At 36.7% G+C, this 12,445-nt stretch overlaps 1 protein-coding gene across 8 annotated transcripts in view; it reads left to right on the plus strand.

Annotated features, from left to right (window-relative positions):
• The first annotated feature begins 300 nt into the window (after positions 1 to 300).
• RPGRIP1L (RPGRIP1 like) overlaps positions 301 to 12,445 on the plus strand; it is a 52,019-nt gene continuing 39,874 nt past the window's right edge. Inside the window, exons 1-7 of one of the 8 annotated variants that reach the window (XM_036402243.2) lie at positions 301 to 345; positions 3,144 to 3,235; positions 3,999 to 4,143; positions 6,378 to 6,676; positions 7,875 to 7,974; positions 9,364 to 9,507; positions 10,766 to 10,871. In XM_036402243.2, the coding sequence (XP_036258136.1) occupies positions 3,151 to 3,235; positions 3,999 to 4,143; positions 6,378 to 6,676; positions 7,875 to 7,974; positions 9,364 to 9,507; positions 10,766 to 10,871 (879 nt within the window). In that variant the 5' untranslated portion in view covers positions 301 to 345; positions 3,144 to 3,150. The other 7 variants (XM_036402241.2, XM_036402240.2, XR_004981943.2 and 4 more) reach the window with 7 other exon arrangements.

The raw sequence follows: 12,445 nt of genomic DNA on the forward strand, positions 1-12,445 counted from the left end.
TACTGCTTTTCTGCACTGCTATTTTGTAAACAAACCCAGCAGAGGTACAACAGCCATCAAGAGCAGCATTCAATAAAACGTTTGCATACTGCACATTTGAAGCAGTACCGTCAGTTCTCGCAGCCGCTCCTCTCCTCTGCTCCCCGAGCACTGCGCGGGAGAGGCCGAGAGCGTGTCCCGACAGTGTCCCGAGAGTGTCTCGAGTGTAGGGCGGCGGCGCTCGGTCTCGCCCCGAACTCCAACTCCCATCAGGCAGCGGGGCGCGCGACCCCGGAAACGGACGGAGCTGTTTGTCCCTCGGCAGTTGCGGCGGTGGGCCGGGGATCGCGCCGGGCCGGCGGGGCGGTGAGTGGGAGCAGCTGCTCTTCCTCCGGGCGCGGCGCGGGGAGCGCGGCGCGGCCGCAGCTGCTCGGGGGGCTGTGGCACCGCTCCCTGCAGTGGGCTGTCCCCAGCCGGGGAGCCAGCCTGCGGCGGAGCTCGTGAAGCGGTAATGTCAGGCCCGTGAGGCCACTCGCGCGCAGCTCGATGCCCGTGGGAAAGGCAGTGCCTCACTACTTTATTCAGAACAGCCCGAGAGGCCTTTTCGGTTGCAGTGTCTATTTTGTACGTAAAAAGCGGGAGTTGGCCACTGGATTCAAGCGGAAGGTGTGTTACCCTGCCCGAGTATGGGAAAATAGCAAGAAAAGCATCATTTTGGTCATGTACAAGACTCATGAAATTCTATATCCATATCGAAACAATTAGATGTCGTAATTTTCAAGAACCTCCTTCCCTAGAAGTGCTTCCTACCCCACTGGCTGAGTACTTTTAAAAATGTAGGTAATCCATTTTTAGTTTTGCTACTTTGGAATGATGCTAGTGCAATAGTTTGCTTCTGTAACCTACATAAAAATTTGGACCTAAAGCATGAGGTTTGATTCTCTAGTTTTAAGCATTCATCTCCTTACAGGCTGGTCTCACATAACTCAGCAAAGTCATACACAGTGTTTTGTAATTTGTCAGATGGTGATAGAAACATTAAGTACTGCAGTATATAAGAAAATTAAAGTTTCTTGAACTCCAGTAACAATAAAATTCTTCTTTATATCTAACTGAAAGTTCTTATAGGATAATTCTAGAGATATGGAAAATTTTCCTCTCTTTGTATGTGAAGTTCTTTTCACTTATTTTTGATTAACAAAAGTGCTGAAGTGACTGTATGGTTACTTTTCTTAGAAATAAAATCTGATTAAAATTTTTAAGATTCAGCATAGGATCTGGATCTGTCCAGGTATTGTTATTTTATTCTAAATTTTAGTGATGAAAAATATTGAAAGCAAGACTGACTTGTTGGAAACCGAACTTCCATTAATCCTTTTTGTCCCTTTAGGACAAAGCCTTATGGACACTAGTTTATGATAGATGGATTTGCTGGTAGAAGAAAGGCATCACATAGGCAGTAGTTTTGATGAAAAAATTAAGAGATATTTCATGGAATGTCTATGGATTATACTATGTCACTTCTGTCTTCAGTTCCAAGTCTTTTTAACATCACTGTTAATATACCAATAGATTCCTAGGTATTTTTGGATTCACTAACGAGTTATATCATCTGAAGGGTGTAACAATGTGGGGGGGAAAGGCCATCCTAAGAACTTCATGTGCCTCCTTTTTATGTTGTTTCAGCATTTCTTAATTCTCTGGTCAACATCTAATTTTCTGCACTGGAAGACAAGAAAAAAACAGCAGTATCTTCATATATTACAATGATTAATACTCTAATTAATACTTTCTTAATCTCACTTTGTCATGTAGCTGGTCTTTCTGTTGTCTTAAAAAAGAAATGTGTTTGGATTTATGAATATCATTCATAGGAATGTCTCTATTTTAAAAAGTAATTTCTCTTAGAACAGTGATTGAAAGAAGACTAAGAGATTGGTGATTGTTATAAATGATCAAATTGAGAGCCAAACTTATAAGAAAATTTAGCAAAGATTTAATAATTTGTCCGCGAGACCGAATTTCTGTCGTCAAAAAAACCACCACAGCCAAGGTCAGCGTGGAGCCGGGGATCGGCGCTGGGTGAGCACACGGATCTGACCTCCCGAATGTCAGAGTCTCCCCCTGTTCACGAATGCTGCTTTGCGCAGCGAGTTCTTATACAGTTTATTCTGCCCGAGGCAGAGATGACCGAATGTTCTTTGTGTCTCTTCACATGCATAACCGTGGCTTTAGGTGTGCAGAGGTAGACAAAGATCCAGTCCAGGTGTCTAGATGATGTCAGAGAACTTTGGGGAAGTCAGCATTCACATGCGTCAGGGTGGCGCCATCGATCATCGTGGTAGATGTAATTGTTGAGGCGATAATCACTCTGTGTGACCTGGGGAAGCCGGTGATTATCACCCTCGAAGCTTCTATTCTTGCGTTAAAGAAACCGATGTTATCTCAAGTAGTCCGTGAATAAGACACTGCTCCCAGCCAGGGTGGTCAAAAGAGATTAGATTGGATCTTACAATATTTTATATATTAACAGCATGAATTATCTCTACCATATACTACAGCAGGTAATACTGAAATGATTCCATAACCCCCAGCACCTCATTTTAGAGTCCTTTTAGAATCCCATTCAAAATGTGAAGGGTATCATTCACCTACCAGTTGATGCCTTAAGCTTCAACATGACTTAAAATGAACAATTTAAGAAAACCAAAAACCCACAAAACAAAAACAAAACAAAAACACCCCCAAAAAACCCAACTGAATAAAACACCCCAGAAGTAAAGACACAGAAGAAACCCCATCAGATCCTCCTCCCACATCCACTTGGAAATATGGCCTTAACCCAAAGATTGCTGAAGACAATCTAGAACTTTAAAAGCTCATACATTCTGCATGCATTAAATACAATTGGAGCTAGCTACTGCATAACCAAATAAGCCATATTTTGTGCATGGATTAAAAATGGCGTAATGTTAAACTTGAAGGTTTTGATTGTCCTCTAAGGAATTCAGTTGAGATAGGAACATTTACAGCAATACACGAGTCAGTCATTCCAGTGAATCTGTCATTACTTTTGCCATCATTTTATATGATGTTTTGTACTTCATTCTAGTCTCACAGTTTAAATTGCAGATGTAGAAGCATTTGAATTTTGTTATTCCTAGTTAAGCCATGCCTGTTTCAGCTGATGAAACTGTGGGGAACCTGGCTGTGAGAGATACAGTCCTTACTCCAGCTGGAATTGAAGGATTACAAGGTTTGTACCAGATGCTATTTATTGCAATTGCAGACTTTGCTCAGTGGCTTCCTTAGCTTCTTTCTAAAAATGTTTCACAAAATGAAGATCAAAATCTGGGTTAAATTTTGAAAGGTACAGTGACTCATTCTATATTCAAGTAGGTTGTTGTAAAAGAGAAGTTGCTGTGAGATGCTAAAAACTGGAAAACTCATCAAACTATAACATTCACCCTTCCAGAAGGAAAGAGAATGCATTTTTGCTGAACTGAGGACAAGGTCAGATCCATTTAAAAAAATGGGAGCCAAAAGTACTATACAATTCTTATATGTTACTCAGCTGCTATTAGAATGAGACTGCTGGGCTTAGTCTTGTATTTGAGTTCATTTTCACAACTGTGAGTTAATTCTTTCAAGCTTCAAGAGAGTATGTTCACTTTGAAACATTAGAAGACATCTCAATGGTAATGTTCATCCTATCTTTTAATTATGTTTGACCGTTCCTAGTTGCTTGCTAAATTGTTATCTTTGCATTGCCTGGTAAGTAATCAGTTTGCTGCACCATTTGAACTATGTTTTTTTTTAGTCTCTTAGAGAAAGGAAAAAGGAAGTGATTAACCTGCCTATAAGTCTGAGGAAATTAATCAATAGACTGAAACAAGTGTAAAATACATTTTACTTGAAAATTTTTGTTAATTTTTTTTCAGAATTTCAAAGTGATTTAGACTTTGAATTTTGTTGTTGAATGTACTGAAGGTAATTTAAAATTGCCTTGGTTTGGGTAGAATCATCATCTACACAGAATGTAAAAGCTCGACAAGTCATATCAAGAATCAGTCGAGAGGAACTGGAAGACAGATTTCTTCGTCTAAGTGATGACCACATCCTACTCAAACAGTATGCCAATAAGCAAGAGGAGAAAATTAAAAGGTATGGGGTTTAATATTTTTATTTCAACTCACAGTACCTTCTTGTCTCTTTAAAGCATCATCAACAAATTAAAAATTGTGCTGATTTCTCTCAGAGCACTTTTTAATACAGTACCAAAAATCACCCACTGGACATGATTTTTGTATTGATTTCTACAATCTGTTGTCTCTGAGTATGTGAGATGGTTTTTTTCTATCCCTATTAGATCTCCCTGTACAGAGGTACACTGCTGTCTACTACATGATTGATTGATGATACCTTGGATTTCCAGCTGTGATGGTGGAGTGTTCTGGGAATTGGAGAGCAGGCTGTAGAAGCCTAATTGTTCTTTGGGCTTTTCATTCTAGAATCAGAATGGTCTATCCAGAGAGATTCTGCCCCTTTTTTGTCCCAGTATGTCTTTCAAGAAGTTGAATAGCGTCTAGCTTTGTATTGTTGAATTAGCACTAAAATGTCTTTATAATCATCACTCCTTTATTCAGTAGATAGCTGTCACATTATGTCACAGTACAAGCTGGCTTGTATTGGGCAGTTAATTCATCTATAGATAAGAAGCCCTGCCAGCTCCATAAACCTGGCCCCTGGGTTGACTGACAGGAACCTCAGCCAATTATGTTCCATCCTAAGCTGCAGACATCTCACTGGTCCGGGAGCTTGGGCAGTGTCAAAGATCAGACCGATGAGCTATCCAGACTGGGTTTTTCAAATGCCTTTTTAAAGAGGGGCTTGAAGAATAAACGCACTCTTTTGCCTCATGGCGTCAGGGTGTGCGTTGTCCCTGTCTCCAACCACTGACACCATGAAACATGTGGATATTAAATGTAATAGATAACTTCAGGGAAGAAGTCCCAAATAGCATGGGGAGCACAGTACCCAGTTTACCCACAAATATATAAGCAACCGCAGGCTGATTATTAAACTCAGTATGCTAGGATTTGTGTGCTAATCTTTGCCAGGACTTAGTGTAGCAGCAAACTGATCTGGACTGTGACGAGCTGTTTGTAGTATTACGATATTGCAGAAAGGCTGAATGCTGTGACTGTGTTTGCATTGTGCTAATTGTTAACAAAGTCTTTCTGCATCTAAGCCAGTTTCTGGTGAGGAGCTATCGCCAGCCAGGGGCTCTGTACAAATCACAAACAGGATGGGACTGCCAGGAACGTGTCTTGAGCTGTTTTATTTTCCAGTATCAGTCTCATTACATGGTTATGACAATGGGAAGATGCCATCAGCTCACATCCCAGGCAGCAGACCAAGGACTTAATGGTTACAACTTACTTCAAAACTTTTTTGACCAATCACACAAAGCAAAAGCATATTGACAGTAGTTCCATCCAACCACTATAAGCATATGTAGCTTCGGTTAAAACAATGCTTTCTTATTTCAAATACAATACCTGCTTGTAAGCCTTAAAACACAATGCACAGAGCTCCATTATTAAGCTTAGAAGTTCCTAATATCTCGCTAGATATACTTTCTGCAGCTTAGGGAGTTATTCTAGACAAGCGTTAATACACAGAGCATTGTTCTATTCGTCCTTACTTTTCTACTTCTTACATAATTTTTCTGTTGACCAATCTTATGGCGTCTGCTTAGCTCTAATCATAGTTCTGCTATCTCTGATGCCTGCCTTTTGCAGCTTTCCCAAAACCCTCTGATTTTATGGATTCCTACAAGGAGCTAATGAATTCATCAAAGGGTAGTTGAAAATAGTGCCTATTTCATACTTTAAAATCCAAAACATTATTTTCTTTTGACTCAGTATTCAGTGAGCCACTGTCCAGTTGACCAGCATTACATAATTTCCATCTTTTCTGTCAGGTTGTTGTCAAATACAAGATTGTAGATGAAATGAGTTGTTTCATTATTTCAAATGGCAGTTCCTATGTTTCTGTGCACAGGAAATACCACTCATCATCCACTTACACCAGGTGGGTGTACTCATAGTCCACTTAGGTAAAAATACAATGTAAAGGTGTCCTTCCTTCACTAACCTTAAATGATTAGCCTTAGGAAACTGTTATTTGTCAGTGCTATAATGCAGATTGCTGCTCAGTGGTATCAGTTATCTTCAAGGAATTTGTCCTAGGCAACAATAGTTACATCAAAACTTGAAATTTATTATCAAGGTTCTATGCTGATGTCTCCACAGTGGTTATGTTCCTTTCAACAGAATATTTTTTATGCTAACTTTTCACATTATTTTTCTTTTTTTTTCAATTGATTTCCCCAGAATGACCACCAAGTTAATACGGCTCGTTAATGATAAAAGAAAATGTGACCAGGCTGGCTGTGGACCCAAGCGGCTGGGTCAGGCTCTGGAGCTGGAAGAAATGATTGAGCATTTGCGAGAAAAAGTTTGTGAGCTTGAGAAACAAAATGAGAGCCTCCGCAACAAACTCATTTCAACTAAACAGCAGCTCCAGATTCAAGGCCATAGGCCTTGTCCGTACAGCTCTGTTCAATCTCGTGTGAACACTGGTCTCAAAAAAGAGAGTGAGACTGCTGGCATGCCAGAGAACACCAAGAAGGGTATAATTCACATTTATTAAAACAGCTGACTCTTTCATTGCACTTGAAACCGTGATTCTGAATTTCAAAACATTTTTAGTGCAGATCAGAAAATATGCAGAGCAATTGTTGAAAAATAAAATGTCTGGAAAAAATAAGGATAGTTTAGCTATCTCTAAGGTATTAAGAGACAAGAAAACTCTGCAAATAATAATTAGAGGTTCCTGTATCTGCTTTATATTTGGCTGATTTAAAAATACCATGGAAAGCTAATCAGGTATGGATGTTCTGGAGATACTTGCTTTCTTTGAGTGCAATTATGTAAGAAGTACCTTGAGTTGAACAAAAGTAAACAAAAAAAAACTTCTAGGCATATACACACACACGCGCATATATATATATATATGTGTATATATATATAGCATCTATATCTATATCTATATTGCAATTACCAGTACCTTAACATAACACGTAAAGATCAAAATTCTACATAGGTCAAGTTAATGCACCAAAGTAGGTAAGTTTTTCAGGCATTTTGGGAAACTGCTGGTGTCATTGTACCTTAAACCTAAGTGATGCAGTTCTGAGGACTGAGGGATGGCTGCCTTAATGGTGTCTTTCAAATGAAATGTATTTGGTCCCACCACAAAACTTGGATAATTTCTTCTTGCTAAGAGTAGGAGAAAAATGTGGAGAAACCTCTGCATTTGCTCCTAAAGTTATAACTCTTCCTTAATTACTTTCTCACTTCTTTTCTTCACAATGGGCTTAGGATGCTTCTAAACACAATGAAATTATCTGCAATGCTACTAAAATACAGGCCTAACAATTGCATGTCTGGGTGAATGTCACTTGGGATTTTGCAAAGAAAATGGTGAGAAAAAGTGGTTACAAGTTCATGTTCCTGTCTAATAATACTGATATTTATTTTCCTTGAAGACACAATCTCTGTTCTCTTTGCAAGTAAAATGTTCTAAAAATCTTTCAGGACATGTTTTTAACAGTTTGCTTTAACACTGTTTGGCATCGCCCATCCTTCATATTTTACAGCCGCTTATGTTGTGTATACTATGATTATTTCTATGTCATTTTGATGTAAAAATACTTCTTTTGACATCTATATAGAAGTTGCAATTATTTGTGCTGTATTAAGCTAGTTGGCTTGTTAAAAGCTTTCTCATTCAACAAGTCAAAAATTTATCTTTGTTTTTGTATTCAGGAATGAGATTTCAAGGTTTAGAAGTGAGATCATCTGACCTTGTGCTTCCCAAATGTGGACAGAGTCTGCTCGAGGATTCAAGAGCTGAAATCAGAAATTTGTATGATTTTCATATTACTTCTTTTTTTGTCATTATAGTTCTTAGAACTTAAGGTTTTCTTGAAGAAAAAAAGTATGTATTTTAAGAAGTTTTCAGTTCAGAAAATAAAACGGCTGGTTCTGACAATAATAACACCGGTAACAATGCAGAATGTTAAGGAAAACAGGAAATCAACTATTTAGAATGCAAAATGTAGGTACATATGAATTTGGCTACAAGTTAAAACTGGTCTCCAGTGGTGAGGCTTTCTTTGCTAGGATGCAATGCCTGCCTTGTTTGTTATGCGTCAAAGCTGACAAAAGAAGAACCCTAGCTGCAAAATTTTTACCAACATAAGTCCTGAAATGTGCACCACCATGCAAGTGGTAACTATGTGAATGTGTTTCACTGATGCATTTAAATTTCATTCCTAGAGGCAGACAGATTTTATGGATAAGCACAAAAAGCACAGTATTGGGATAGTTATGTAAAATGATTCTGATTCACTTTTGCATTTTGAAGTGTGGTTTGTAATTAATCTGCACGTTTCAATTTAAATTGAAGCTTAGGAAACCCTTACAACATCCTTGATGTAGAGATAGCATGAGAAATAGAGAGGTGGTTTATAGAAAAGGTAGTTAGCATTTAATTTAAAGATATTGAGGTCTGATTAGAATATTTTTCTTCTCTGAATTGTGTTTAGAACCTGGGTTTTCTAAAAGCTATTAGTTTATTTTCACAGTCATTTACTTAAATCAGATTATCAATTACCTTCTCTGGCAATGCTAAATTTCCAATTAATGGGCAAGCTAAGTTTAGAAATACATGGATTAATGTGCAATCATTTATTTTGTGCTTGAAATTTTATAAATGCAATGATTAACTGGAATAATAAGAAACAATTGTATGGAAATATTCCTATAAATTACTTTTTAATGCATTCATTGGATAAATTCCACTGTTTAAAACACATATTTTGATTTTATTTTCTTTTTTGATTTTTTTGGGGGTTAGATTCTTCCATTTCAGAATAAAAGTTTAAAAATGACTTTCAGTGCTCCATCCATTGAAGATCTAATTTTGTGATAGCTAGTGATGGTGTTTTGCTTTTGAGAAACCATTTGTGCTAATGGATGAGGAGGATACTTCTAATATAGAGTATAAGAAACCGTAAACAGCGTCTTAGTGAGGTTCTGCTAAACGTTATTCGTCCACAGAAACATTTATTTTGAGAGTTTGTGTTGCGCTTTCATAGAAATTTGAACTCATAAGCCTCTCTTGTAAGGTATGTTAATAAGAAATACAGATTTTGCTGAATACGTAAAAGTTTGGCTTACTTGAGTACTCTTCTTTTTTTTCTTTGAAAAAATATATAGCTGGTTTTAGTATGTAGGATGCTTGTACTTGCAGGGAGACTGTCATTGAGTCCCAAAAGAACCAAATTGAGGAACTAGACCGTGCCAGAGAGATTCTTGGGAGTCAACTAAGAAGAAAAGAAAAGGAAATTGAAGAATCCACCCTACGGTTGAAAGAGCAGGGTACAGCAAGCCAAAGGTATTGTGAAAAATTAAAATCTCTGTGGTGGAAACATTAGAAGAGTTATATCATAATGTTTGTAGGTAGCTGTGGAAGTTACTACTTCTGTAAAGAAATATGGGCCTTATTAATTTTTGTCCGATTGGTGAAACCAAGCCATAAAATGTTTTGCCAAATAGCATGGATAATTCTAGGCAAGAAAATAGTTACAATGATAAGTTATGATGTTTCTTCATAAATAAACAAAAAAGTTCATAATTACAATTTAGAGAATTCTTTTCCAGCTGATACAGGTTCAGTTGAAGTTCAAGTCATAAAATTTTAATCACCTATTTTTCCTTCACTTTAATTCTTATAAAATTTTAGGTGTAAGTTCATAGTGGACAATTTAATGTTCACTAGTACTCAATAATTTGGAGTCTACAAATAGTAGAAAAATACTGGCTCTACTGTTGCAGAAAATGTTGAGATAAATGAAAGTCTCTAACACTGTTTTAGTATTAGAGAGTAACATTGCTTTATTCACATACTCAGCTCTTTCCAGATGTCTAAGCTTTGTAGCCCCTTCACTTGCTCCAGCATGGGATTGTGACAATTTGTCCTGTGTGTCTAAAATAAACAAATATTGGAAGAGAAATTGCCTTTTCAGATTTTGAAAATCTATTCTGATTTTATCATAATTTATATTAATAAAAATCCCAACTAGTTTCTTCTCTCATACTTGTACAAATAATGGGGTTTAGTTGCACCGTTTGAAGTAAGGAAAAACATTTAAGTAAATATTTTTTTCAATTTTGAATGATTTTGAACATCCTTTCTAATAAACAGTACAGGCTTAAATTAATCTTAGAATTGTAAGAATATCTGCATAGATATTAAATGATTTTCATGTAATTAAGACACACTGGCAGCTTGTTTGAATGCCAGACTTAAGATGTTATAGTCTAAATTGCTAGCTCTCGTTTTCTTTGCTGTGTTTGATAGGTGGAAACTTCACAAAATGGTGTTCTACTGGAACCAAATATTTTGGATGGTGGGAGAGAGGGAAAACAATCTCTTTAGGCATAGGATTGTTTTCTTTTTCTGTCATATACAGCTTTATACAATAAACAAAGATGTATATGTATTGATTGAAGTTGCTGTGTCATCAAACAGTAAAATGTTTATTTACCTAAACTGTCTAGTGTGAATTATAGAAGAACAAAATAATTTGGCTATTATACACTACATCTTCTTCAAGTATGTGTTTATGATGCATTTGTTTTTAATTTTGAAGGCTAAACATTCAGGACAATGTGGAAATGATCAAGGTCCGTAAACAGCTGGCTGAGAGAAGCAATGCTCTTTCAGCAATGGAAGGAAAATTTCTCCAGCTTGAAGAGGTAATTGCAATTTGATCAGTAACATTTCTATGCTCTTATCACATAAGCATGCTAAACAGAAGACAAATTGTACACAGTTCTTGATTCTAAGTCAATACTGAGTACATTAAAATGAACCACATCCTAGATTTCACTCAAACTACTCCAGATGGAGTAGGGATTTTTAGTCTTAATCTCTCTTTTTTTCAGCAGGGTCTAGCAAGTCTTAGTGATTTCATCTGCAAAGTCATACCAAGCAGATTATGAAGAATGAACTGAGTTGTCTGGCTATGGAAAGAGATCACTGATCATTTAAAGAGAGGACTTTGACTTAGATGGACTGATTTACCAAAAAAGGCTACCAAGCCCCCTTCACTTAATACTCTTTGCTGAAGTTTGGGCAGTTTGGCTCTTCTGTTCTCTTAGGATTTAACCTCTGCTCGCATGTTCTTGGAAATTAATTTATAGGGCCACTTTAAGTAATAATTTTCCTTATAAAAAGAGCAATTTTATGAAAATATCTCCAGAACATGCAATTCCATGGTAGATTATCTGTAGGTTTTAATTATACCGCTTTTTTTCTGCTTTTTTCCTGTATGTATATGGAAAACTGCATATGCATACAAAGGTGGTATGATAATATTTTGGAAATGGGAGACTTCCTGTAAGGAGGAATCCTACCTGCTTTATTACGTATCCAGCCTTAAGAAGTGGAAGCACTGAGTATCCTTAAAAACACTTGTGTGCTTATTGTTAGCATGCTAAATAACACTTGTGCCATTAGATTTTTCTTTGATTCCTTTTTTTGGCCATGTTTTTTTGTTTCTGCATTTTGTTTTGCTTTGCCTCCTTCCCCCTCTTCAGTGTAACTCCTGTATCTTCTCTGCCAAACTGAGAAACGGTTTAACATGGCATTTTGTCTTCTTTCACTTTAAAAAAGCTAAAATAGAGAGAGGTTACTCTAGAATTTAGAGTTAAATTCTCTCTGTTTATAAATAACTAGTTATAAAAACAGCTATAAAAATAACTCTATTTCTTTTTGTTAGACTGACTGCTAATATTGTGTATTCTCTGTGATTTTTGTCTTCCTGAGAAATGAATATGAAAAGCTGAAGATCAAGTTGGTGACTGATTTTTCATAGGTTTTTTGTTAATTTCCAGTCTGTTCAGACTGCATGTGAACGTAAACGATTTTTACAGGATTAACATTTAGCTTCTCCATTTAACTACTTAGTAGGAATGCTGTATGGAAAAAAATGAAGCTAACTTCTTGCTGTCTAAAAGCATTAAACATTAACTATATTCACATATGTATTTGGCATAAATTATCATCCAGTCATTTTATGAAACAGGTGATTGGGTTTTCAACTATGTTGTCTCAAATCGTAATTTGAATGTGATTTACATGTGAATTTTTAATGAATGAGGCCTAATTACAGGATTGTAGGCAGTATAATATTAACTAATATTTTGGAATAGTGGCTCTATTGGCATCCTCCATTTAATTTTAAAATTGGTTAAATGTGCCATCAAAGTGAATGAAAATACAATGGAAATCAGAAGTCTCTTATTAAAGTTCTTCTAGCTGGGAAATA

The sequence above is a fragment of the Molothrus ater genome, chromosome 14 (genome assembly GCF_012460135.2).
Source record: "Molothrus ater isolate BHLD 08-10-18 breed brown headed cowbird chromosome 14, BPBGC_Mater_1.1, whole genome shotgun sequence".
Taxonomy (NCBI): domain Eukaryota; kingdom Metazoa; phylum Chordata; class Aves; order Passeriformes; family Icteridae; genus Molothrus; species Molothrus ater.